This window comes from Fukomys damarensis, unplaced genomic scaffold (assembly GCF_012274545.1).
Source record: "Fukomys damarensis isolate Sample0158 unplaced genomic scaffold, DMR_v1.0_HiC HiC_scaffold_16, whole genome shotgun sequence".
NCBI classification, from domain to species: Eukaryota; Metazoa; Chordata; class Mammalia; order Rodentia; family Bathyergidae; genus Fukomys; species Fukomys damarensis.
In genome coordinates this window covers 129,133,964-129,161,942 of record NW_022900928.1, presented here as the reverse complement: position 1 = coordinate 129,161,942, position 27,979 = coordinate 129,133,964, and the positions used below count along the sequence as shown (strand labels likewise).

The following is a 27,979-nucleotide window of genomic DNA, read 5'->3' as shown; positions in this document are numbered from 1 at the left end:
TGAGACAGGGTCTCACTATGTAGTTGAGACTGACCTGGAATTCACTATGTAACATAGGCTGGTCTCGAACTCACAGCGATCCTCCTGCCTCAGCCTCCTGAGTGCTGGGATTACAGGAGTGCACCACCATGCCTGGCCTTGTCACTTTTTATTGTCGCCTTACCCAGGGTCTTCACTGTCACTTGGAAGACTGTCGAGGTGCCATGGGCCTGTATGGTTCCAAGGTGCTTGTCCCTGTTGTATTTAGTCCTCTTTGTAGACTCAGTGTCTTTCCAGCCCCGGTCACCTTTGTCTGGCTTCCCTTTGCTGGAGCTGCAGAGCTGTGTTTCCTTACTGTCCAGCACAGCCACACTCAGCCACATCTAGGCTTGAGTTTTTTTTTTTTTGGTACTGGGGATCGAACTCAGGACCTTGTGCTTGTGAGGCAGGTGTGGTGGTGCTGAGCTAAATCCCCAGCCTAGGCCTGAATTCTTAAAAAAGCACTCACTTGGCCATTGCACTGTTCCCACTGCACTGATCAGTCCCTTCATATGATTCACATTTGAATTAACACACATTTTAGGTTCTTTTGGTACTGGGGATTGAACTCAGGACCTTGTGCTTGCAAGACAGGCGGCGGAACCATTGAGCTACATCCTGAGCCTGACACACATTTGAATTAATCATTCCTTGGATGATTCTGGATACAATAGAAGGTAAACAGCAGTGATTTAAGTCGTATGTATTAGATCTGAAGTACAGCATAAAAAGACCTTAAAGGGGACATACTATGATCTCAGAATGGAACACTCTTAATAAAGGTTATCAGCAGCCGGGCATGGTGACACACACACCTACACACCTGTAACCCCACCTCTCTTGAGAGGCTGAGGCAGGAGGATCCCTGTGAGTTTGAGGCCAGCCAGGGCTATATAATGAGACCCTGTCTCAAAAAACAAAAAAACAAGCAAAAAAGAGATATCAGTTCTCCCCAAAATAATCTATAGAAACAGGGAGACAGATCTTTTGTATTTGGGAAGGGAACCAAGAGATACAAGGAGAAGGGAGGGACAGGAGCGGGAGGGGAAGTAAAAGAAAGAAAATCTGTTACGAACATGCACCAACTCCCACGACGTGCAATCACTGTATACTGCAAAATGGACTAATACATTTTAATGATCTACAGAGTCAGTGCAATCCCAGTGAAAATCCCAGCTAGTTGTGGGCTGGGGAGGAGGGATCTAGTTCCTGGAAGGGAGGGGTCTATTCCAGAGGACCTGGGTGACAAACTGCAAGTAAAAGATAAAAACATGTGAAAGTTCTTTTTGCTTTTTATCGATGTTAATAATTTATCTTATTGTAACGTACACAGCAGGTCATATCTGAGCAGTATTATGAGTTAGACTGCAATGTAATGTTGAGAGTGACCCTTGGGAGTTCAACAAAAAAGGATTTGAATATTTAAACAAGATGCGATGAGTTCTTTAAAAATAAAGAAAAAACGTTAAAGCTTTCCAAAGTTAAACAAAAAACGCTCCAAAGTAGAAATTGAAAAGTGCCCGAGTTACAGGCAGGCATGCAGGAGTTCTCTGTCATGCCTTCTCTGTGAATCTAAAATTATCCACCTCCACAAAAATGCTTAAGCTCCAGACCCTGAAGAAACTTGCATCGAAGTCACCGTGTTGATTTGGCCTCAGCAGCAGACACACCGGTCCCACGGGGCCGACGCTACCGGATGGAAAGGGAGTGGGGACGTCACGGCTGACACCTCCTTTCCGTGAGAGGACGCCCGTCCCGTCCTGCAGACAGCAGCACGGAAAATGCTGCGGAACTCACAGCTTCGTGCGTGTCACTCCGGGTCGTTGGAAACTGACCATCAAAGGGCTCCTGTGTACACACTCGGAGTGACGGATGTGTGCTGGGTGCCTTCTATGACTTTCCTGGTTTGTCCTGGACGACCACACCGCTGACATTTGCACAGGTTACAAATCCAGCCATGGGTGAAGCCAATGGCAACAAAGGCGGATGGCAGCAGATGGGCAAGGCTTCCTTTACCAATGTCCTTGAGGAAGCAGGAGCGGCTGATGGTATTAAATCTTGGCCCCTGCAGTCCATCTTTCTAATGTCACAAGCCAGGACAGACAGATAAAGGACTTCCGCCCTGCAACAGCATCGTAGCTGCGGGCTGAACCAGTCCTTTTTAAGGAGCACCAGTTCTCCTTGTAAAAAAGACTGACAAACTGAGCCAGGCATGGTGGCGCACACCTGTGATCCCAGCACTCAGGAGGCTGAGGCAGGAGGATCACCCTGAGTTCAAGGCCAGCCTGAAGGACATACTGAGACCTTGACGGCTAATTATTCAGACGTGTGTGTGTGTGTGTGTGTGTGTGTTTAGACGTGTGTGTGTGTGTGTGTGTGTGTGTGTGTGTGTGTGTGTGTGTGTGTGTCTCACAGTTTCTCAGAAAACGAATGAGCTTATCATGTCAAGGAAGCAACTGATACTATTTGTGAGCAGTATTAAAATGTAAACCTTCAAGAGAAATCAAGGATTTTGAAAAATCTCATAACTCCCATTGTTAACCTGACGGCTTCCCAATAGCTTAGGACTTTCCTGCTGAAATTGGTGGTGATATCAATGAATGCAAATATTCTGGATGCTTGAAATGAAGCGGGTCACCACCTGGAAGAACTGTAAAATTGGGTAAACTGATGTTTTCCAAATGTCTGCTTCTTAGTAATACAAGCTCAAGCCTGGATAAAGGTGCTATGAACGGTGTAAGAGAGGCGAGTAGCCAGCAGGAACTATGAAGTTAGAAATTCGTAAACTCCCCTCCAAAAAGCCCTGAGAACCCCAGCAAACACTGTCAAAGATCAACTTCCTTCACTTTTAAGCTTCTCTGGAAATTAACTAAGGCTTACAACAATCTGAGGGGTTTGTTTCGTTTCTCTTTTAGGTGATACTAAGGGTCGAAGCTAGGGCCTTTGCACTGAGCTACATCACTGTCCCTTTCGAAGTTTATTTTGAGACACAGACTCTCTACACTGCCTGGACTGGGCATGAATTTGCAATCCTCCTGTTTCAGCCTCCCAGAGAGCTGACATTACAGGCTTGCGCCACCACACCTGCCTCGAGTGTTTATTCACCACACCCAGCTCAGGAGTGTTTATTCAGTGGCTGCTTGTCCATAACTACAGAAAATATCATGGTATTTAAACCACCCCTCCAACCAGCAGCTCAAGGCCGTGAAAATCAGCAGGTTTGGAGCACCCTGGAAGCTCGGCTCCGCTGTCCCTGTGTGATCTTTCTGGTGATTTCCTAGTGCCACTGTGCTGGCTTCACCAGGTTCATCTTTATTTTATCTGAGAACTTGCTCAGTAACCGACACCCCTCTCCTCAGAGCTTTGTAAAAAACCTGAAATTACCCAGGGGTCAAAGAGAAGATCACGAAGCAACAAGTGAAAATGAGAGCACAAGCCACCAAACTTAGGGATGCCTCCCAAGCAGTGGTGAGAGGGGGCAGACAACTACAACTGTCCCCGTAAGAGGGAAAAGATCTCAAACCAGCAACTTGACTTTGCACCTTAACCAACCAGAAAAGGAGCAGCATATCAGATCTGAAACCAGCAGAAGGAAGGAAACAACAAAGATTAGAGATAGATAGCCGGGTGTGGTGGCGCCAGCACTGGGGAGGCTGAGGCAGGAGGATCGCTGTTAGTTGGAGACCAGCCTGGGCTACACAGTGAGTTCCAGGTCAGTCTCGACTACATAATGAGACCCTGTCTCAAAAAACCAACCCCCTGAAAAGATTACAGATAGATGAAACAGAGGTTTAAAAAAGGGCAATAGGCCGGGCATGGCGGTGCACACTTGTAACGCTAGTCCTCTGGGAAACTGAGGCAGAGGCTTGGTGAGACTGGCTCAAGGGCCGGAGATTTAGCTCAGTGGTTCCACCCCTGCCGCACAAGTGCAAGGTTCTGAATTCGATCCCCGGGACCAAAAAAAGAAAAGAAACGGGGGAAAAAAATTCCTAAAGAGACACAAATGACAGAGTTTTGTTTCCTTTCAGACAGGGTCTCTCTGTGCAGCGCAGGCTGGCCTTAAACTCATGTTGATCCTCCTGCCTCAGCGTCCCAGGTGCTGAGAGGTGTACACCACCACACCAGGCACAAGAAGAGATTAAAAAACTAAACAGACAGACCTATAATGAATAAACAGATCACGTTGGTGATGAGAGACCTCCTGCAGAAAAAACCCCAGGTCTAGATGGCTTCATTGGTGAATTCTACAAACGTTAAAGCAGAATCAACAATCCTTTACAAAAATTTCCAAAAAATGCAAGGGGAGGGAACTCTTCCTAACTCACATTAACAGGCCAGTGTTCTCTTGACAGCAAAATCAGACAAATACATCACAAACTACAGACGGATCTCCCTTATGAAGAATGAGACAAAAAGTCAGCAAAACACTAGCAAACCAAATCTATCAATAAGAAAAGGGCGACAGGGCCGGGGATTTAGTTCAGTGGTGCCACCACCGCCTGCCTCACAAGTGCAAGGTCCCGAGTTTGATCCTCAATACCAAAAAGAAAGAAAAGGGCTACAAATCGAGAGCAAGAGGGATGGAGCCAGGGTGTAAGGGCGGCCCAGCCCCTGAAACTCAGTGTAACACACCACATGTTAACAGTGTGAACGAAAACCCAGTCAGTCACACCAACTGATGTAGAAGAACAGCTGACAGAACTCAATGCTCAGCAAACTAGGGACAGACAACTTTCTCAACCCGGTACGGAGCATCTGGGAAAAGTGCCTGGCTCACATCACACTGGAGGGGTCTGAAAAGTCCCTGACATCGGGAGTGAGGCACAGGCGCTGGCTCTCCCTGCTGCTCTTCAGCTCTAGACTACAAGTTCTAGCCAGGGCAGTTAGAAAAACAATTTTTAAAACAAGCAAATTGGGGTTTAGATTGGGAAGGAAGAAAAATTATCTCTACTCACTGTTTCATGGTCTTTTTTTTTTTTTTTTAGATAGGCTCTTGGCTCTGTAGTTCAGGCTGACCCCAAACTCATTATGTAGCACAGGCTGGCCTTGAACTCCCACCAATCCTCCTGCCTCAGCCTCCCCAAGCGCTGAGATTATAGGTGTGAACCACCACACCCTGCTACTCATGGCACTGTATATAGAAAATTCTAAGGGATCTACACCAAAACATGACACAAAACCAAATAACTCATATGGTGAATAATTCAGTGAGGTGAAGGACATAAGACCAATATGATAAAATCAAATATGTCAATATATGCTACCAACAAACAACTGGAAAATCAGAAAATAAAATTAAAATGTAAAACAGATCAAGAGAGTTCAGTAAACGGAGTATAACATTTTTTGTTACGGTGTTTGATTCCACAGTGCAACTCACCTTAATAAGCTTTCACTGTCCAGTTTTGAAGTGGCATCCAAGAATCTAGCTATCAGAAAAGGCTATAAACTGGACATGGTGGCGCATTCCTATTAATCTCAGCACTCACGAGGCTGAGGCAGGAGAATCGCTTTGAGTTTGAGGCCAGCCTGAGCTACATAGTGAGCTCAAAGTCAGACAGAACTGCAAAGTGAGACCCTGTCTCAAAAAAAAAAAAAAAAAAAAAAAAAAAAAAGAGAGAGAGAGAGAGAGAGAAGCCATACAGCTCCAGTAAATAAGGGCAGCATTTTTTGAAGAAGTCAAAATGTACACAGTTGTAGGTTGAGAAGATCAACTATACTGGCTGACATAGAGGGATTTTCAAAGAATATCAAGGAGGGGAAAAGGCAGTACTGTTGCATGCATTCATGCGCGTGTCCACATCCACACCACCTCAGTCTAAAACAAACGTGGACCAGGACCCAGACGGACACGTGCACCCACATGTGCCTTCCACGTGCGCCTTATAGGAAACGGGACACACACGCACCCAGGAGGGGCTCAGCCTGAGTCTGGGGCGCACAGCACTCCCTGTGCTCTGTGTGCCTGTGGACAGGGGTGACCAAAATACACAGTGAACGCTTACACGTTTAAAATACTTATTGCGGTCAAAGGCACATCGCCAGGAATCTCCTTCAAAATTTTTCCCTTTCTTTGAACATCCTTGTCCCATGTTCTCGCCACCTTCAGAAGCAGCTCTGCAGGCTTCTTTCCTCAGTGTCTTTATGAGCTGTGATCAAACGTACGGTGAATGCTGCTGCTGCTGCCGCCGCCGCCGCTCATGGTAAGAACGGGCCTGTGTGTCCTCATCTACCCAATTCACTGGATCAGGCGCGCACACCCAAGCCAAAACGACCATGAAAGGTTAACATTTGGAGTCAATGCCGGGCATGGAGGCAGCTGAGACAGAAAAACCAAAGACACTCTCACGAAAGAGGACTTTCAAAGCTGCGGCCGCAACTGGTGAGAACCATGGGCTGAGCGTGTTTGAAGTGAGGGAGCATTCTGAGGGGAACTCATGGCAGTGTGTCTGTTACTGCAAAATTAAGAAGACTCTGTACCCCGGTGGGACCACCTGATGGCCGCTCTCTGCATCCTGGCCGATGAGGAACCGTCAGGGCGCCCCCCACAGGCTGCTGTGAGCAGCAGAGCCAACGGCTCTCGTCAAGAGCAGGAATCTTCTAAACCACAAACCTGTCTGCAGATTTAGCTTTTGCATCCTTTTCCTTATTATTTTCTAGGACAATGATATGTCAAGGTCCTCAAATATTTGCTCAATAAATAATGAATGACTTCTGGATTACAGAAGTTCGAACAGAAGGAAAGTGCGGGTCACATGATTGTCACCTATGTGGGCCTGTCAAGTCCTTGTCCATCGCTGGCCTCAGCTGGCACTGAAACCTGTTTTGTTAAGAAGGGGGAATGTTTGTCTTAAAACCAGTCTTGTGGATGAGAACAGGAAGCCCTTCCTTGACACTTGCAGCCACTTAGGAGCTGGACACAGGGGACCTCACCTTCCCGTGGGACAAGGAAACCAGGCTCCTGAGCCCGTCACTTGCCTGGGCCCTGGGTGACGCACGCATGTGTTGGCTAAAGGACCTTGGTACACACGTGTCTGGTGCAATGCGTGTGAGCCCTGAAAGGGCAGCCGTCCCCTCCGGAGTGAGCATTTCCAAGCTTGGCTGATGATGACTTTTACTTCCCTGAGGCCGCCGGGCCAAGCTAGCACAAGAAGCAATTTAGGAAAGAATGAGAACCCCTCTTCCTCTGCCTCATGGTCCCACCTCTAGCCCTGCATGGCAGCCTCCTCGGCTGCAGCTGATACACTGAGTTCTCTTCCATTTTTGTTGTTGTTTTTGTTGAGGTTCTCAGTATGTAGTTCAGGTTGGCCTTGAACCCACTCTGTAGCCCAGCCCAGGCTGGCTTTAAACTCATGGTGATCCTCCTGCCTCAGCCTCCCAAGTGCCCAAGGCCTCTCCCAGGTGTGGGTAGAGCAGCGCTATGAGTGCTACCTTTGCACTCCAGTGTGGCCCTTCCCCGGGAACGCACATGAAGGAACAGCAGGTGCCTCTGTGCCGCCTCAGCCTCCCACTCTCTCTCACCTCCCAGGCTTGAGGAATTTGCACCCTGGGCCCCTCAGCACCGTTAGTAACACTCTGGGTGGAGCCGCCCCCGTCCACCCGCCCCTGTGTTTATGTGTTTGGTTTTTCAGCACGGTTCTGCTCACTGTCTGATTTTCTCCATGCTTTCAAGTCAAATCAGGACGGCCACGTTTCTAGGCTATGATGTCTCCGTTAGTACAGAGGTGGGTGTGTCTGCAGGTTTAACTGAGTCTCCTCACATTTGAGGAATTCAGGACTCTGAGAAATTCAGAGAAAAAACAGAGGCAGGGCGATCGAGGCAGTGTGGGCTCACCCTGGCTCCCACCACCCCGGGCTGTGCCGCCACGTCACCAAGCAGCCAGCTCACAACAGCGACGTCCTCCTCGTTATCTGTGTGTTGGGTCTAAGCAGTAAGTTAAAAATATTTTGCGCTGCTAAGAAAATGAGGTTGACTCTAAGGCCCTGACAATAATTCTGTTGTCTCTCGGAGCTGTCACATGGACGGGGACAGGAGTGTCACTGCTACAATGGTTCTGAGAAGTTTCCCTTCACCAAAGAGCCCATCCTTTCTTTTTTTCTCCTCCCTCATCTAGGAATCTGCCAAAAATCCTAGTTATCACGATGGGTGAGAAAAAGCTGCAGGACCTAAATGAAGGCCTCGCTGTCTGACCGTGTCCACAGACTTCAGCGGCTTCCAAAGAGAAGTTCCCACCATTAGCCACAGCTGCTGGGCCAAGTGAATTTCCCCTCACAATGCAGAAACAAAAGAATTAGTAGCGAAAATAAAACAAAAGCCGAAGCAAACTGAACATCCCCACAGGGTGACAGGTAAAGGGGAAGAATAGAGGTACAAGAAATTTTGGCCACAATAAGGAAAAATTATTGGTACCAAACAATGTAATCATTCACTCAAACGTAACTCAGAGAAGTACTGCTGCCTGGCCTGGGTTCCCTCTGGGGTGGGTGGCCATGGCCTTTGGGCACAGATGCCTGCTTTAATATGGCTTTGAGAGCTGGGGATTTAGCTCAGTGGCACCATACCTGCCTCAAAAGCACAAGGTCCTGAGTTTGATCCCCATTACAAAAAAAAAAAGTGTGTGTGTGTGTGTGTGTGTGTGTGTGTGTGTAGCCTTGAGTTGACAATGGTTCTCACGGATTTTCTGTGTTTTGAGTCAGGATCTTACTATGCAGTTCAGGCTGGCCTTGAACTCACTATGTAGCCCAGGCTGGCCTCGAACTTGCAGCGATCCTCCTGCCTCAGCCTCCTGAGTGATTTTCATATTTTTAAATATCTGCAGAAAGATTTAACAACTGGTGAATTGTACGGCATTCCAAATTTTAGTGTGCACACCTAGTCCTATGGGAACACAGGCTCCTCAACAGTCCTCTGTGTTAGAGTGGCAGAAGAGACGGGCTGAAACAGAACAAGAGTCCTGTCAGGCCCAAAGCCTTCCTGATTTCCATTACAGAGGTAATCAGCTAACCCTGTTCTAAGGCAGACTTTATTACCAGCCAGCCTGTGTGCCCTCAAGCCAGGGTGCCGCAGGGGACCAAACTCTGCCCTTGTCCCACCCAGCTGCCTGGGAAGCACGCCAGGGTGAATGCTGGTGCCACCTGCTGCCCATGGAGGGAACAGCATGCAGGAGCAGGCCTGGGGCAGAAGGCAGGTCTTCCCAACTGAGCCTCAGGAAGCAAAAACCCGGCTGCACTGAATCAGAACTGCACTGAGCTCCACCCAGCCCTTTTTACATTTTTTACTTTGAGACAGGGCCTTGCTAAATTGCTAATTTGTCCCAGGCTGGGCTCAATCTTTCAATCCTCCTGCCTCAGCCTTCCAGAGTGCTGGGATCACAGGTGTGTGCCACAATGGCCCAGATTTTGAACCATTTTTTTAAACGGACAGACTGCAGCTCAAATAAAAATACATCCTCCCTCGTCCATGTTTGTATGACTGCTCGCCCAAACAGCAGGACCTTCCAACAGTCACTTCAGGACTTTCTGAAGCCCCACACAGAAGGAGGGCAAGACGTGTGTCCCCACGAGGATGGGACAGGAGAGCCTGTCTGCCCTTTCTAGTTCCCTGCAGGGAAAACAGCACAACTCCTGTCGCCTGAGAACCCACGTTCCCAAGCCGCTGCCCTTCACACCACTTTGGAGACAGCACCCATCGGCCTCCCAGCCTTGTTGCTCTGAGCACCCGGGAGGTGGCTTTGCCGCAGCTGAGGAAACCCGTATCAAAAGAACACAGAGTCCAGCTTGGTGATACACGCCTGTGATCCCAGTACTTGGAGGCCAAGGCAGGAGGATCTCCAGTTTGAGGTCATCCTGAGCTACCCAGTGAGAGTCTATCTTAAAAAAACAAAAAATAGAAGGAAAGCCCACCCAGGTGGCTGGCTTTGCCATGCACCAGGGAGCCAAGTGGTAGAAACAGGCCGTGCCCCTTCACACCATGGGAGTCACGACACACAACACTTATCTTTCTGTGTCCTAAAATCCCACAGGCTGGTGACGACGCACCTCTGCTATCCGTGGATGCGGTCAGTCTGCAGACACGGTCACTGCAGCCCTGCAGCCTCCCACTGTCCCGTCTGCCCCATCTGGGACATGTTTGCCACTGGCTCCCAATGTCCTGAGCCCTCCGAGCCCGGGGGAACAGGAGCCCTAGGCACTTCCCTCCTAGAGGGCCAGGCTGGGCCACTGGACCACGACAGGTGCCTGGACACTGGCGGCTGCCACAGAGACCCCAAGTGCCGGCCACAGAGCCCCCCGGGCTGCTGAGGAACTGAGGACACATGGAGGAGCAAGGCCTCCTCCACCCGGGGACCCCAGCTTCCGGAGCGGCTGCCTTACCTCATCTTCGTCCTCTTCGTCATCAGACTCAAGAACACCGTCCAGCAGCTCTTCTGCAAAGGAAAGATCAGTAGGTAACAGAGAACCCAGGGGACCCTCAGTCAGCGAATCCAGGCACTGCTAATCCAGTGACAATGAGAACAGTCGCTGCCACTCTGGGTCATGCCCACTTCAGCCTCTTAACCTATTGATTTATTTATTTGAGAGAAGGTCTCACTATGTATTCCAAGCCGGTTTCAAACTTTAGGAGATCTTCCTGCCTCAGCCTCCCAAAGTGTTGGGATTACATTTGCGTCATTAATGTTATCGTTAGCAATTTTTAACAAATCTCTCTGCTTCTATCAGAATACATTTAGAGTAGCATGGGAAAAACTAAAAGCCAACATACAGCTCGAGGGAACTTTGGAGAGGGAAAGAAAATATTTACAGTGTGGCACTGCACAGGTGTGGCTTCATGTACTCAGAACACACCAGGTCACCCTCCAGCCTGTGAGGAGAGGGGACAAGGGCATTGCCTGTGGTCCTCTCCATGTAAATGGGGAGCTGAGTTTCCTACTGAGTCTGCTCCCAAGCCCCAAGACCTAGGGGTTGGGTGACAAAGCCAGGGAGGGGGTGACCATTCGGGGACCCTTCCCACCCTGGTCACGTGGCTCTAGGGACAGGGCACCTGGCCTACTGCTTCTTGGGTCCCTATTATATCTTCCTTTTACTTTTTTTTTTTTGGCATCCTGTGGATCGAACCCAGGGAATCCAACCCCTGAGCTCTAGTCCAGTCCCTCCACCTCTTCTATTTTAAATTCTGAGACATGATTTCACGAGTGGCCCAGGCTGGCTTCAAACCTGCAAACCTCCTGCCTCAGCCTCCTGGGGCCCTGGGATTGCAGGCCTGCACCACCACACCTGGCTTGCCCCTTCCTTATGAGCACTTGTTTCTTGAAGTCAAGACATGAAGGTAGAGAAAGACTTGGAGAAGGCAGGAAGTGAGACGGAAGCAGGAGGAAGAAGGGACCCGAGGCTCTAAGTTAAGATGGCTCAGCTAATGTAGAAGAGGCCAGGCAGATGCGCCGGGGAACCAAACTCTGGGCCTTGCAGAGTGGGAGCCACGCAGGTTCCTGCCGCCCCATAAGGCAGAGGTGGCCACCGACTGCTGTGCGAGGCCAGCGGGTCTCTGACATCTGTCCCCAGATTCCCACACACCCAGGCCTCCCGCTGCCAGGGAGCGGCAGTCCTAGGAGCCACAGCAGGCACCGGCCACTGTGTCCCTCTGCGCCCGCCTGAGGTCCTGCGCGCTCGCTTTTTGCCACACACAAACGGTGACTCCACGTCACCTTGAGGAAGTGGCTTTCGAGACAGCCGTGCTGCGAGCTCCGCCCGGGCCCCAGGATGGGGCAGCGCCCTCCTCTCGGGCAGCCGTGCCCCGGCTGTCCCCGAGTGGCGCAGTGACACCCCCCCCTCCTCAAGATGCTGGATGCCACCAGCGGGCGCCTCCCTCCTCTCCTCCGTGACCAGCGGTGTCTGCCGGTTCCCCACGCCTGGGCTGGCGCTGTGCTCTGGGCCGCTGTGGGCTGCACACTCCCTGTTCCCGGCCTCACCAGCCCGCCCTGTGGGGCTGGGCTCTGAAAATCTACTTCTAGCTTCGCACTTGAGGAGCTGAAAACTGTACTGGAAAAACAGTGCTGGAGGACTGACGCTGGGCCTGAACACATGAAAACCCGGCCCGTGGCTGCCAGTTCACTATGGCGCAAGAGGGCAGAGACAGCAGCGATGTCCTAGACCACCTCACGTGTCCTAAGCCAGGGACGCAGTGCCGACCTGCACTCGGCCCAGGGTTCCCAGCGAGGACAGGAAGGGACAGAGGTCCCCAGGAGCCCTCCCCAGGTCCGCCTGGACGGGGCACTGGTGACAGGTGTGCATGGGGTGTGCGCCTGCCTGGTCATCCATCGACTGCGCAATGACTTAGAAATCTCGTTTCAAAGGAGAAGCCTCCTGGGCAAGCAGTTCTGGATCCAGCCTCTGACCCATGGGTAAAGAGTAGTTTGGCGACTTTAGCCCGGGGTGGTGGTGCAGGTCTAAAATCCCAGCACTGGGGAGGCTGAGGTAGGAGGACTGCTCTGAATCCAAGGCCAGCCTGGGCTACACAGCAAAACCCTGCCTCAAAAATACGGAAAGAAAAAAAAGAGTGCGACTACCTATGAATTAGAGATGAAAAAAGAAATATTCTCAGCCCGTGTGAACAGGAAGTCCCAGAGTGGGCATTTCCGGGCCTTCCAGAACACCAGGGCTGCACAGCTGCAGTTCTGCCCACGATGTCCGGCAAAGTGATACCTCACAGAGGTGGCAGCTGTCTCCTCCCATCACCCTCTGGCACGCTGGTGCGAGCTGGATTCGTGTGAGAGATGACATCTCGTGGGCCAGAGAGCAAGTGGGGCCCGCAACCTGCTCGGGCTGCCAGAGGGGAGGCCTGCAGAAGATCCCAAGCCAGATGTGGCCAGGGCGGCCTCTGCCAGCCTGGAGGAGGGCTCTGCACTCCCGGGGGCAGCCTGGGCCAGGACTGAGGCAGGTCTGGCTTCATGTCATGTTTCTATGCCAGATGAGGATGCAGGGTTGCAGCCAAAGTTCTTGAAGAGCATGAAGCTCTATTTTTTTGCCCACCTGAGCTTGGGATGAATTATTCTTGCTCTGTGAGAACTGAAGGGGAGGGGATTCAAATGGAAATGGGGCCACAAGGGGCAACGATTTCAAAGCCCTGGCCCTTCGCCCTAGCCACCCCTTAGTCAGGAGCCCCAGACTCCCTCCAGCTGGGCCGCTATGGAGCCACCTGGGAGCGGAAGACAGACCAGCCGTGAGCTTCTGGGTCTCCCAGGTGCAGAGGGACACAGGTGATGGCCAGCCTCGGCCCCAGATGCTGGCAGCACTAGAGGCCTCTGTGCCGGCTGCTTCCCCAGCACCCTGCTACCTCAGGCTGCCCTGGCCAGGCCCCAGCTTAGGGTGGGCCTGAGTTGTCATGGTGATGGAGGAAGCGGGATGGAAAGGACAGCTGACCGGCACACACGCTTCTGGGGTGAGCACGAGGGATGAGGACAGGGACATTCTCTCCCACGGTGCTGGAAAGGTTGGCATCTGCCACATGAGCTGACCCTAGGCCCTGGGAAGTCACCGGGCAGACGGAGGGGGACAGGATTTAGGGAGGCCTGGGAAGGGCCCGTAAAGAGAAGTTACAAGGTTAGGGAAGTGCTTCTGAAATTGCTTTTAACCCTTTTTTTATTGGCTGCGTATCTATAGGACAATAAAGAGATGGTTAATCTTTGCACAGCCTGGCCTCGAGGACATGGCTGAACTTCGTCTGCGAGCTCACAGCCCCGCCAAGGAAGCCCGTGAGGCTCTGACGGCGCATGGCGACCGCAGGGTCGGGCGACACTCACCGGAATTGAGCTGCTTGATGATGAATTCTATCTGGCGGGTCATTTCCGCGTTGCCTTCTTTGAGGAAGCAGCGCAGGATGTCTTCCATGCCCTGCAAGGCAGAGAAACTGTGAATACTGCGGCACACGGGGCGGGGTCCTCATCCGACCCCAGAGTCCCTAGTGCGGCCGGAGAGGGTGTGTGCAGTGAGAATCCCCGGGGACTTCACGTCCTTTTCGTAATCCACAGGGAAGTCATTCTCTTTCTCGTTGAATACCCTTCCTTATAAATTCTGCAACATTTAGCAAAAATGAAATTGCTGCTAACTGCCCTTCCTTCTGGCAGTATGTCGTCGGGGGAGGTGCTTTCTTTCCCTGTGTGTTCCCTACGTTTATACGCCGCCATCTGGATTTTAAGGCCAAATAGGGAGTCTGCAAGGTGGAACCATCTGCTTAGAGAAGCGTAAGAACAAACAGAGCTCTCCTCAGGAGACCTGCACTCATCTCCACCGTGGGGGCCGCGCTGTCGTGGTGTGTGGACAGCAGAGTTTTCCACACTGGCTGAGGGGACTGTGGGGAAACAAGGGGGTCAGACACAAGCAGAGACACAGTCACAGTCCTCTCCCTGCGGGGCTGGAGCTGAAGACGCTTCCTTGTCCCCCAAGTCTATGATGAGCCGGAACCAGGAAGCCGAGCCTGGAGGTGCTGACAGACAGACGGACCTGGTGACTCGAAAACCCTGATGGAACTGTGCCCAAATCCTGAGGAGGGGACTCCTCGGCTACACGAGCCTCCAGGATCCCAGCCTGTCCCCTCACACACAAAGCAAGTGCGACACCAGGAGTGGACAGGAGATTCTGAGGAGACGCAGCACGACTGGGTGTTAGTCATGGAGCCGGCATGCTCCTCAGAATACAAGGCCTGTGTGTTGCACTGCATGCAAATTATACCTACAAACCAGCATTGAGTCCACCCGGGAGCTGCTGGGCCTGGCAGGGGTTTAAAGTGCAGCTGAAGCCACAGGGATGAACAAGGTGCCACCTCGGGGACAGCAGGGGGAGAAGAGCACAGGAGGGTACAGGACATAGACCCAAAGACCTTCCCTGCGGCAGAGCTAGACAGGCACACAAAGGGGAGAGCAGCACGGGACCGTATGCTGCAGGACAGCAGACTTCGACGTCTCTGTCTCGCACCAAGCTGTCCCTGACACTCCGTGTCCCCCCAGGTGAGGGTCCGGAGGAGGAGGGTGTCTCCCAGGGACAGTGCCGTGACCGGCCCCTGTGCACCCAGGACCACAGGGATCACCGGCCAGCAGAGGATCGCGGCATCCTGGACAGTCAACAGAGGAAGGAAAGGGACAAAGAGCTCATTCAGGCGCGCCCGCTTATCTTGCAAGTGATTACCCAGTCATATCTTTAAAGATCTTTTTATTCTCATTTACTGTTTTGTATATCTCTAGTTCCACAGTTACCTGGAAAATAAACAAGGAAGTGCTCTGTAAAGAGGATTATTAATAGAAAACACTCCAGTGAGAAGTTCTGCTCATTTTTAAAAAACCATATATATTAACTAATGTTTAATCTAAATTGTAGAAATGAAAAATCATAAAAATGTCAACGTTTTATCCTGAAAGTAGTAACTTGTTGCTTCAGATAACCTGGGCTAAATAAAAATGTCTCGGGAGATGGGGAGGGGACAGTTACAGCAGGCCCGGTACCAGGCTCGTGCAGGAAATGAGGACACAGTGTGCCGGGTGCGATCGGGCTTTGGAACATTAGCCTGTGCGTACTGAGATACCGTGGGAAGGCATCCAGGCCAGAGGCACTCACGAGGCACGAACACCTTACACACAGCCACGGTGTCAGTTTGTGCACGAAGCAAGGTTTCATGATGTAGGGTTCTGCACTTGCGGTTTCCCACCTGTGCTCACAAGGTTCTGGACTGCAGAGCATTCCAGATTCTTCCGTTTTGGAGTGGGGACTCTCAAGCTGTCCTCACTCAGAAGACCGAGTTTGTGTTACGGCAGTTAAGAGAGAAAATACTGCGCAGAATTCTTTTGAGAGGAGGGCTGGAGTGTGGCCAGCACTGGCCCGACTGCTCATCTCTCCCACCCTGCGCTGTGTCCCGGCCTAAATGACTCTTCCAGCGCCACAGGTCTCCCAGGGACGCGCTCCCCTTAGAAATTCAAATATCAGGTAGATATAAGTATTTCCCACCAGTTAGGAAAGTTATATAGGTTTTCTGCAGAAAATGTATAAACAATATACAAGAAAAGAATAACGACCTCTTACAAGCCCCCATCTACAGGTAACTGAGCATTCAGAGGTATTTCCTTCCTCTGTGGGGACTGTTTTACATCACTGAGGTCACACTGATGAACACAATGCTATTTTTAATTTTAAATTTTATTTATTTATTTATTTATTTATTTTTGTTGTTGTTTGTTGTTTGAGACAGGGTCTCACTATGTAGCTGAGACTGACCTGGAACTCACTATGTAGCCCAGGCTGGTCTTGAACTCAGTGATCCTCCTGCCTCAGCTTCCCAAGTGCTGGGATTATAGGCGTGCGCCACCATGCCCGGCTCACAGTGCTGTTTTTAAAATTTATGTGTCAATGCAAACTTATTTTACAAAATGGTACTGGTCACAGTAGCTATAATTATAGAACAGTAGCGGCTATAGTAACGACCCCAGCTGAGACCTGTCTGGATGCTTGCTTGCGTCAGGTGCACACTGGGTGTGTATTTTGCGTGCTACTCCAATCCCCCCAGTGGGGATGGAAAACGGGTGAGGCGAGAGGTTAAACCAGGAGCCAAGCAGGACCCAGGCAGTGTGGGCTCTTAACTACTTCCCCTTCCTCCTCTCCAGTCCAACCTCCTCATCTCCTAAAGCTGGGCGCTTAGGTTGTGTCCCATTTTCCAAAGCAGCTGGTAATGCTGCAGTGGACACAGAAAACTGGTCACGTTGCATGTGGGGCTCCAGAAGCAGAATTACCAGGCAAAAATGGGAACATTTTTGATGATTATTATACCACTACTGAAACTGCTTTCCAAAAATGGTGAACGCTGTAATAATCCTCCTAGCGAGAGTCCCACACGGATCTGGCCAAGCCCAGGCCCAAAGGCACAGGCTGGTGACAGACACCAGCTAGGCACTTAGAGTGGACTCAGCCCCCACACCCCGCTAAGACCAGTACAGCTGGGCATGCTGGCAAAAGTCTATAATCCCAGCATTCAGGAGGCTGAGGCAGGAGGATCACCATGAGCCTGAGGCCAGTCTGGGCTACACAGCGAGTCCAGGGCTAGCCTGAAATACATAGTAAGACCAAAAAACAAAAAACCCAGAAAGCTAACACACCACACACACACACACACACATAAACAAAACAAAAAATATCCAGCATAACAGCATTTGGAACTAATATACTTTTGTTTGTATGTTCTGTCACTTTCCATAAACACACAAATGTTTTATCCAGTTGCAAACCCAGAGCTCTTATATTTTTATGATATTTTACTATTTTTTTTTTTTTACTATTACTATTTTGAGCAAAAGCACCATAATTTTGTTAGCAGGGCCTCTCTCCTTGGACACTGTGGCTGCTTCTGTTTTCACTGCTGAGGCCCGGGCCCGGGGCAGGCACGGGGTCGCTGTGCAGTCAGCAGCCACAGGGAAGCCGGAGTGCGGGCCAGCACCCGGCTCTGCAGAAGCCCAGACTTAGACTTTTGTCTCCACGATCCCAGTTTTCTTCTTAAAGTTAAACATGGCTATGCCTATGCTGTTCACCAAATTTTGTCCCTATCACCTGGCCTTTCTTCTCCTCCTTTTCTCCCGGGCCTTGTGCTGCACCAATGTCCCAGCTCGGGCACCGAGGCCCTGAGGCTCTGCCCTTCTCCCCCCACCCCTGCTTTCTCCTGGGCTTCCTGGTCCTGCTCTCAACCTCGGACCGCTCCTCACAAGCTCCCTGCCCCCTGGCATCCCCGCCCCTTTGACAGCTGTCTACTTCCCGCTGCCTTTCAGTGTGTGTGCGTGTGTGTGTGCGTGCGCGTGTATGTGTGTCGCTGAGTGTGGAGCCCAGGGCCTCACACACGCTGGGCAAGCACTCTTTAGCGCTCTGCCCTTCTTCCTCTTCAGCTGGCCTGCCGAGGTGCACAATTTAATCGAGTTTCTTTTCCTCTGCTCTGTACTGAAAAAGGCAGATCTGGGTTTAAATGAAGTTCAAGCAGCAGTCACGCAGAGCGGTTCTTAAATGAACCTTTGTCTCTGGGACACGTGATGACATAATTTGGGTGACCACGGAGAAGATGCAGTAATTCTTCTCAGCAGGCAACAAGAACTGAAAGGATGTTCTGTTTGGTCTCAAGCTGGATGTAGCCTGTGGTCTCGAGTGTGGAAAGAAAACACACTTCAACCTTCCAAACTAAATGTATACACACGGAAAGCAACCCCGCTACCCTGGTTTCCCACGGTGTAAGGCAAAAGACCAAACCTTGGTGGTTTTGCTGATCAAGAGACATCTGCTCTCTCAAACTAGTCACCTGACACATGTGCTTTGCTTCAAATACAAGCAACATGAAGTCATTCATTAAACAGTGCGCTCACGCTGTGTCGAGCAACCCAGGCACTGGGAGGTGTATAATCCTGCAGCTTGTCTCATCTGATTGGCTGCTAGCCGCTCATCTATGACACTGTAAAAAATAAACTTGACAGAGATGTCCTAACACCGTGGATTCAGGGGCCCCCTTCGGCTCTCTCCCCAGGAAATAGCAAACATGGAGCCCATGAACTACGAGAAGAGTCCAGTCCTCAGAGCCCAGTCCGGGCAGTCCTGGCTTCCACAGCTCTGAGCCAGGGCACCACGGGGGCTGATGGAGCCCCTGCATGGCTTGGCACATTTTCCTGACTCCCTTCCTTCCTTCGCTCTTTCATTATGATACTGGGGATTGAACGCAGGGCCTCTGCACTGAGCTCCATCCCCAGCCCTTTATTTATTTACTTATTTTGTTTATTTGGTACTGGGGATCGAACTCAGGTCCTTGCCATTGTGAGGCAGGTGGTGGAACCACTGAGCTAAATCCCTGACTCAGTCCTTTTTGTTTTGAGACAAGGCCTTGCTTAGTTCTCCAGGCTAGCCTTGAACTTGGGACATTCCTGCCTCAGCCTCCTGAGAAGCCAGGATTATCAGCACATTTTCTTACCATCGCTCTGGCCTTCTCCCGAATGGACGGAATGGAAAGGATGCTGTAGAGAGCTCCATTCACATACGGCTGTATCTGTAAGAGGGTAAAAAGCAGTCATTTGCAGTCTTCAAATACTGCAAGCTCAGTTAGTGGGTACCACCGCTGCCTTGGCCCAGCTGAGCCTAGGATGTGTGCTTTCAAACAGCAGAGGTTGCTGCCTGCACCTTCCAGTGACAGCTACAGCTAAGTCAAAACCCAGCCCTCTCTGCCTCGGAAGCCATTCCTGCGACCCACAGGTGCCACACCCCTGGCATCCCAGATGGCTCTGCCGATCCCCCTGCCCGCCCGAGGAGCCGCCCTGGCCGCACTGCGCTACACTGCAGCTGCGTCAACTCCCAAACCCACCTGCCTCTGCCGGGCACCTCTGCCCTGACCCCCACCTTGCCCAGGCTGCTTGCTGCCCCAGAGGCCGTGGTCACACTGCCTTGGTCCTCATGCAGGGTCCCCTCAGGAGCCCCGGCCCCGTACCTCCTGATTCTCGTGCCCGAGGAGATCCGAGAGGACTTTCAGCACCAGGCCTGCCACCTTGGCACACACGCTCTTCCCTGGGGACACACGGCACATCCCAACTCAGAAGCAGCTTCCAGGTGGGTGGACCTGCTCTGTGGCCCAGGGAAGTCACTGAACCAGTGGCGTCTCAGGCTCTTCCTCCGTAAGACAGGGAATCCACTCTGCCCTCAAAGGCTGGGCCAAGGACACCCAGGCGTAGGTGCGTGGAGCCCCGCGGACTGGGGGCTGGGGTGCTGTCCCACACTGGGCACGGCTGGTTCCGGTGTCACCCGCTGCAGAGCAAGGTCCTGTCCCGAGCGCCAGGCCACCATGGCAGAAATCACAGCGCACCCTGGATCACCACCAGCGAGCTGCTCACGGTCTCGCAAGTTTAAAACCTGGGGCTTTGGGCAGAGGCTCCTTCGGAGCAGAAGACTGAGAGAGCTGTCACTGGCTCAGTCAGCACGCCGGGAGGTGGCTCAGGGGCCAGAGCCAGCCTGAGACAGACCTTCTGGCAGGGGCTGCCTCTCTCTGGCTCTGCATCTCAGGGAACGAAGGCCCTCTGTCCCCTCGCCAGGCAGGGATGCTAAGGCCACTGCCTCAGCTCAGCGAAGCAAGTTGCGTGTGAGGCCCGAGCGAGAACCCTCAGCTGGGGGGCGGGAGTGATCACCGGCAGGGTATGTGGCACACTGAGGAATACTGGGGACACTCTTCTCTCTCGGGGTTTTGTTTTTTCAGATGGGGTCTCACTATGTAGCCCAGGCTGGCCTCAAACTTGCATCGATCCTCCTGCCTCAGCCTCCCAAGTGCTGGGATGACGTGACACCCAGAGTGATTCCCAACCTTGAAATTCCCTCTTCTGGGCGGGGCCTGCAGGTACAGAGCCTTTCCTCCAAGGCCCTGCCTCCTGCGCTATCTCCAAAGGACCCTCCCTCCCTCCCTCTGTAGCCCGGCCCCGCCCCGCACAGACCTGCACTACGCAGGCACAGGTTCATGAGCAGGGCCACCGCGTACTCCAGCGTGTAGTCGGACAGGCAGTCGGGCTCCCGCAGCGCGTCCATCAGCCAGAGGACGAGGCCATCCCGGATCATCGCGGTCTGCAGCGGGCGCCTAGCACACAGGAGTGGTGAGCAGGAGCCGCCCTGAGGACCTGGCTGCAGATCAGCCGCGAGGCCTGTTCCTGCCACACCCACAGGGCCGCCACACAGCCACAGCACCGCAAATCCTCCGCTGAGTAGCGGTGCGGTAAGGAGCTTAACACACTCTGTCAACCACCCGCACCCGCACCCGCGGGACTGCCCTACACTGTCCCATGGGACGTCCAGCAGGTACCACTGGTGGTTCGGACCCCTGGGCCAGGGAGACAGTGAATTCTGAGGTAGTAAGGAGGCCTCAGGCTCCGGGAGTGTCCTTTTTCATATTTAGAATTAGCATTACTAATGCTAATTACTAACAGAGAGCATTACTCTAGATATTGAATGGATATTTGGCTTGGCGTGGGGGCGCACGCCTGTATCCCAGCACTTGGGAGGCTGAGGCGGGAAGATCTTTGAAAATCAAAGAAACAAAACAATTTGAATGGATATATATTGATAATTTTCAGTCTACTTCACCAAAGGTACTGGCCCAAAGAAATACTTCTTGAAAAAGATTTTTATCTAAACTGTAATGTATAATTTATGATTTAGTTTTTTATTATTTAGTTCTTTATAATAGGCTCTTTATAATTTTTAAATAAGCTCTTTATAATCTTTATAAGCTCTTTATAATTTGGTTACCCATTATAAACTGTATGAAAATAAAGAAAAAATATAAAGAGCAAAAGGACCGATGGTTTGCCGGGTGTGGCGCTCACGGCTCTAATCCCATTACTCTGGAGACTTAGGCAGGAGGATCCCAAGTTCAAGCCCGGCCTCATCAACTTGGTGACTTAGATCTTGTGTCAAAATAAAAATTTAGGGCCAGGGATTCGGCTCAGTGGTTCCGTCACCTGCCTTGCAAGTGCAAGGGCCTGAGTTCTATCCCCGGTACCAAAAAAAAAAGGAAAAACCCCAAAAAACCAAAACTTAAAAGAAGCACTGGGGATGCAGTTCAGTGTGAAGCCCCAGAAACATTAAAAAACCCCTGAAAACCCAAATGGCCACCAGCTGACGAGTGGACACACGAGACGCAGCGCACGAGCAGATCTGAACGGTGTGGGGCAACAGAGGCACAAAACCCGGGCCACCTCATGGGGACGAGCCTGGAGAACAGCCAGGCCGGTAGCTGTGGTCCTGGTGGGGGGAGGACGGCTCAGGAAATGCTCTGAGTGCCCGAAATTAGGCCGCGGTGGTGGGCGACGGCCCTGCAGTCTACCGAGACGCCTGGCTTGCCACCGCACGGCTCTGGGGCTCTCGACAGAGCCCGGGGGACAGAGGCCTCTCCACCGGCTGCTTGCTAGGCGTCTCCAGTCACACCAGGCTCTGGTGGAGACCGTGTCGGGCTGTGGGATGCAAGCAGAGGGGGCAGGAGGCATCTGGGACCCCACAGGGCCACTGTACACTCGGATGTGAGAGGCAGGAGCACCCTGGGGCTTTTGTTCATGGGAGGGACAGCCAGCGCCTGGCACCAGGGCTGGGGGCACCAGGAGAGTGCAGAGGCGCTGTCACTGCAGGACCTGCCCTGTCCCTGCAGCCTCACCCAGAAGCCCCGACCCGCCTCTCCCACAGGAAATGTCGCCTGCCTCCCGGGTTGCCCCGGAGCTGAGTAAGCTCCCAAGCACAGCCTGATTCCCTGGAGCCCCCGTGGCCCAGGCCTGGCTGTCACCTGAGACTGAGCTTCTGCAGGGCCCCGAGCACATTCTCACGGGCGACCACGTCCTTGTCCTCCTCCTTCAGCCTGCCCTCCAGCATCCGAAGCACTTGCATGTTCTGGGCCAGGTAGAGGCGACCTGAGGACACACCAGGGAGGACCGGAGAGGCCCAGATGGGTCTGCTTCGCCCCAGCACTTGGAAAACTGGACATGCAGCACAGCATTCATGTCAGAAAAGAAGTCATTATCATGGTGGCACACGCCTGTGTTAGGAGGCCGAGGTAGGAGGATTACTGAGGGTTCAAGGCTAGCCTGGGTTACACAGGGAGACCCTGTCTCAAAATACCAAGAAACAACAGAAAATGACTCTTCCTGTAAACAGAGCATAGTCCGCTGCCGTGTACCTGTGGGGAGCCCTGACATGACTCAAACAGTCAGCTCTGAGGAGAGAAAGGGCTGGGCCTCTGTTGTGGCTCCCTGGGCCTCTGACGTGGGGGCAGCTAAGTAGGCTCTGGCCATGCGCCTGCATCCTCAGGAAGCCACAGACTGTGATGAGCCCAGAATGGTCACTAAACTGTGTGACTTCCACACCAATACTGAGATGTTAATTTTTCTTTTGATGTTGGTTTTATATTGGTTTGGTTTGGTTTTTTTGAGACAGGGTCTCACTATGTAGTTGAGACTGACCTAACTCACCATTCTTTTGATGTTGGTTTTATATTGGTTTGGTTTGGTTTTTTTGAGACAGGGTCTCACTATGTAGTTGAGACTGACCTGGAACTCACCATGTAGCCCAGGGTGGTCTCGAACTCACAGCGATTCTCCTGCCTCAGCCTCCCAAATGCTGGGATTACAGGTGAGAACCACCATGCCCTGCTTGATTTTTTTTTTTTTGAGACAGGGTCTTACTGTGTAGTCCAGGCTGGCCTGGAACTCCCTGGCAATCCTCCTGCCTCAGCCTCCCGAGTGCTGGGATTACAGGCATGCGCCACCACACCCAGCCTGCTTTGTTGTTTTTGAGACAGGGTGTTGCTATATAGCTCAGGCTGGCCTCCTAGTGCCACCACGCTCCGCTACCCAGATGTAGGCTTCCACAGGGTCTTCAGCTGAACCCTTCTCAGTATCCTGTCTTAGAATACATGCATGCCTGGCAGATGGAATAATAAACATATAAATGAATAAACAAACTTTCAGAACATCCTGTACTCATAATTTGAAAACTTTTGTTCATGTTGAAAAGAGCTCAAGCCAGGCGTGGTGGTGCATGCCTGTAGTCTCAGAACCTTGGGAGGCTGAGGCAGGAGGGTCACTGCAAGTTCAAGGGTAGCCTGGCCTAAAATGGTTTAAAGCTAGCCTGAACTACATAGTGAGACCCTGTCTATTTAAATAAATATTTAAAAAGTAAATAGAGGGCTGGGGATTTAGCTCAGTGGTTCCACCACCTGCCTTGCAAGTACAAGGTCCTGAGTTCAATCCCCAGTATGAAAAATAAAATAAAATAAAAAGAACTCAAACAAACAGGAAGTTTGGGGCAATCACAGCACTGAGTAAAATCACTGTGAATTCAGCCACGGTGGCGTGTCACTTTGGGGACTGTCCAGTCCTTGGGTCTGAGAGCTGGCCCCACCTTGGAGGAACTGGTACTGTGCTTATTAGAATCAGCTTTCACTATTCTGCCAGCCCTACTTTGTGCTAAGTAGAAAGTAGGAAATGACAGAAAAAATATTATCTGTTACAAGCTTGGAAGAAATCCAAGCAATACTGTTATATAAAACCAGGAAGCTCAATAAAACAGAGGCTACAAAATAAACTCTAAATGCCATAAAATTGGCTCTGAAAGAAGCTACCACAATATGACAAGAACTCATCTTCACATGAATTAAGTAAGCGTAAAGTGAAAGTGTGTCTTTTTTGTGAGGTCAGAGGTGGTACTGGGGCTTGATCCAGGGCCTTTGCACTGAGCTACATCCCCAGATCTTTTGTATTCTTCCTTTTGAGACAAGGTCTTGTTAAACTGCCCAGGTGGGACTGGAACTGGTGCCTCAGCCTCCCATACAGCTGATGTTACTGTGCTGGCAGAATCGTCTCTTCCCTGAGCACCGGGAAGAAGGTTCCTTTTCATACGCGGAGGCTCCCAGGCCCTCTCTGTCCCCTGGGCAAGCGCTCACCTTTGGCCAGCGACGCCACGGCGTTGATGAGCCTGGCCGCGTACTGCCGGACCACCTCGCTCTTGGAATGCAGCAGCTGCAGCCCGCTCCTCTGTGGGGACAGATGCGGGGTGAGGGGGGGCTCCTGGTTCCCTTCCTCCCCTGAATGCACTGGCTGGGAAACACGCAGACCAACAGCCATCACGGCACCTGGAAGTCTCGCTCTGACACCTGACGGACTTGGCCGAGACCCATGACGCATCCTACTGTACCCCTGCTCACCCAGCAAACCCCAGGGCAGGAGTCACGGAGGCAGAAGGACGGTGAGAAGGGAACCGCACAGTTCTGGAGGCGGCGCTGCAGCCGCCAAGACAGCGCAGGGCCGGGGCTCTCTCGGATCCATTGCCCGGCCCTGCTCCTCAAAGGCTGGAGTGGGGGGCACAGCCAAGGAATGAGAGGGGCTGAAGAAGCAGCAGGCAGGTGGTGATGTGGGTCTGTCACCCTAGGAAAGGGCAGCGTAGGGGCATCCTTAGGCTTTCTGCAAATCCTGACTAGAACGGTGGGGGAGCAATTCAGAGGATGGCAGGAGAGAGGAGAAGCAGAGGAGCCAGGTGCACTCAACTCCCACCCTCCAGGAACATGCAAAGGAGGTAAGCGGAGGCCCCGTAAAAGAAAACTCTCATTTAGTACACACACACACACACACACACACACACACACACACACACACATACACACACACACTCCCACTCCAGGGCCACTATATTGCTGCACGAAACCTCTTACCTAACCACTAACTCCAAGTGAGCTTGTGTGCAAGGCTTCCTCCTAAACCAAACTATAAATTCCAGAGATAAGGCCATAAGCAGGCAGGGAGAAACCAAACAAAAGCCCATCTAGGAACGTGCACGCAACTGACTGTGCCCTGGGTCAGGGTCCTATGGCCTGGGGTCCATCTGTGACAGTCCGGACAGCAAATCAGGGTGTGAGCTGGGAGGGAGGGTCTTTATCATTTGCTAAATGATAAAGGTGGCTGGGGACCAAGGCCCGGGGGTATCCATCTTCCAGGCCCCCTTACCCTCATCTTTCACAGGGTAGCTTTCTGTCTTCTGGTTTTTTTTCCCCTTATAAATAAAGTGTCTTCCCTAGTTTTAAGCTTCATTCTTTTAATTTGTTACTGGTGTTTACAATCCACACTGGCTGTGGGGCAGTGGTGCGCACCCCCAGACATGACAGGCAGAACCAATATCGTCAAAATGGCCACACTTCCAAAACCGACATGCAGACTTAACACAACACCAATCAAAATACCAATGGCCCTAGGGAACTAGAGGAAATAATCCTAAAACTCATATGGAACCAGAAGAGACTTAGAATAGTGAAAGCAAGCCTAAGTAACAAGAGAAGGCAGGAGGAATCACAATTCCAGACTTTAAGTTATAGTACAAAGCTACAGTGATAAAAACAGCATGGTATTGGTATTGGAAAACACAAACACACAGCAGCAACAACACCCCCCCCCAATTCAAATATTCAGTTATATGACCTTGGTCATATAAGGTAATCCTAAAACTCATATGGAACCAGAAGAGACTTAGAATAGTGAAAGCAAGCCTAAGTAACAAGAGAAGGCAGGAGGAATCACAATTCCAGACTTTAAGTTATAGTACAAAGCTACAGTGATAAAAACAGCATGGTATTGGTATTGGAAAACACAAACACACAGCAGCAACAACACCCCCCCCAATTCAAATATTCAGTTATATGACCTTGGTCATATAAGTTCCAACAACATATACTGTAGGAAAGATAGCTTCTTTTCCTACTCTCCCCCTCAATCCCTCTAAGATAACCTCTTTTTTTTGCTACCAGGGATCCAACTTGGGACCTTGCACTTGCGAGGCAGGCAGTGGCACCACTGAGCTACATCCCTGGCTAAGATAACCTTTTTAACAACTGGTGCTGGGAAAACTGGCTACTGACATGCAGAAGATTGAATGTAGACGTATATACTAAACTGAAATAAAAATGGATCAAAGATTAAACATGAAAACAGAAATACTTAACCTGCTAGAAGACAAAATAGGTAAAACTCTGAAAGACAAAGGCACAGGCAACAACTTTCTGAACAGAAACCCAGCTGCACTACTGGGACCAAGTGGGACCACATTAAATTAAAACGCTCTGCACAGCCAAGGACCAAAAGGGTGAAAAGACAAGCAACAGAATGGGAAAAAAATTTCCGGCAGCTAGAGAGGACTAATGTCTAGAACAATAAAGAACTTTTAGGAAAATGAGACCTCCCCCTCTCAAAATAAAAACCCCAACTGGGCTGGGGACTGAGCTCAGTGGTTCTGCCACCTGCCTCACAAGTGCAAGAGCCCAAGTTTGATCCCTGGTGGCAAAACAAACAAACAAACAAACAAACAAACAAAAAACCACAATTGGCCATTAAGGAAATGCAAATTAAAACAACACTAAGATTGCATCTGCCAGGTGTGGTGGCGCATGCCTGTAATCCCAGCACTCAGGCGGCTGAGGCAGGAGGATCGCTGTGAGTTCGAGACCAGCCTGGGCTACATAGTGAGTTCCAGGTCAGTCTCAACTATACAGTGAGACCCTGTCTCACCCCCCACAAAAAACGCCCCCAAAACCAACAACACTAAGATTGCATCTTACTCCAGAAAGAATGGCCACGATCACAACTTCAGGTAACAACAAATGCTGGCAAGGCTGCAAGGGAAAAAGGAAGTCTTCCGCATTGCTGGGGGGGATGTAAACTAGAACACATACTGTGGAAATCAGTACAGAGATTCCTCAAAAAACTGAAACAAGAAATTCCATTCAACCCAGCTACTCTTCTAAGTATCTTCCCAAGAGTTAAAGTGGTCATATGACAGTGGTCCGAGCACACCCACGTGTAGAGCAGCACAACTCCTAATTGCTGTATCTTGGAAGCAGCCTGTGTGTCCATTCACAGATAAACAGATAAAACACGGTATTCACACACCATGGAGTACTATGCTGCCATAAAGAAGGATAAGCTTGAGTCATGTAAGAAAATGGATGCATGCTGTTAGGTGAAATAAATCACACACACATTTAAATAATGCATGGTTTCTCTTATATAAGAAAAGAAAAATATAAAGAACAAAATAATTTTTAAAAGAGACGGAGGGGGGAAAAGGCAGTCGGGAGGGAGAGGAAGGCGGTGTAAAAACTAAAGACGTTGTATGTACGTGTACCCCATGACGACAGTAATCGCTTTGTACCACAAACGGGTACTAATAAAAAGAAAGCTACCTGTGTGTAGCAGCTGCTTCTGGTAATGGCCCGAATTCTTTCCTGCCTCCCGTCCCTGGCCCGCCCGTCCTGTCCCGAGCCCCTGCCCGGCCTGGCCCGCACCTGCTGGCAGCCGTGACAGCCCAGGAGGTCGTTGCTCACGTAGGCCTGCAGCACCGTCTCGCGCTGCTCTCCGGGGTGGGACGTGGTGAGGCGCTGGAGGGAGCGAAGGACAAGGAC

The 27,979-nt window shown here is 51.2% G+C and overlaps 1 protein-coding gene across 1 annotated transcript in view; it reads right to left on the bottom strand.

Moving 5' to 3' along the window:
* Positions 1-27,979, bottom strand: part of Armc9 (armadillo repeat containing 9) — an 85,219-nt gene that overhangs the window by 20,437 nt on the left and 36,803 nt on the right. Inside the window, exons 12-19 of the mRNA XM_033764679.1 lie at positions 27,863-27,955; positions 24,479-24,569; positions 22,325-22,448; positions 20,490-20,629; positions 19,499-19,575; positions 18,989-19,063; positions 13,812-13,902; positions 10,390-10,442 (exon numbers count right to left, since the gene is read on the bottom strand). Coding sequence (XP_033620570.1) covers positions 10,390-10,442; positions 13,812-13,902; positions 18,989-19,063; positions 19,499-19,575; positions 20,490-20,629; positions 22,325-22,448; positions 24,479-24,569; positions 27,863-27,955 — 744 coding nt within the window. The remainder of the gene's footprint in view (positions 1-10,389; positions 10,443-13,811; positions 13,903-18,988; positions 19,064-19,498; positions 19,576-20,489; positions 20,630-22,324; positions 22,449-24,478; positions 24,570-27,862; positions 27,956-27,979) is intronic.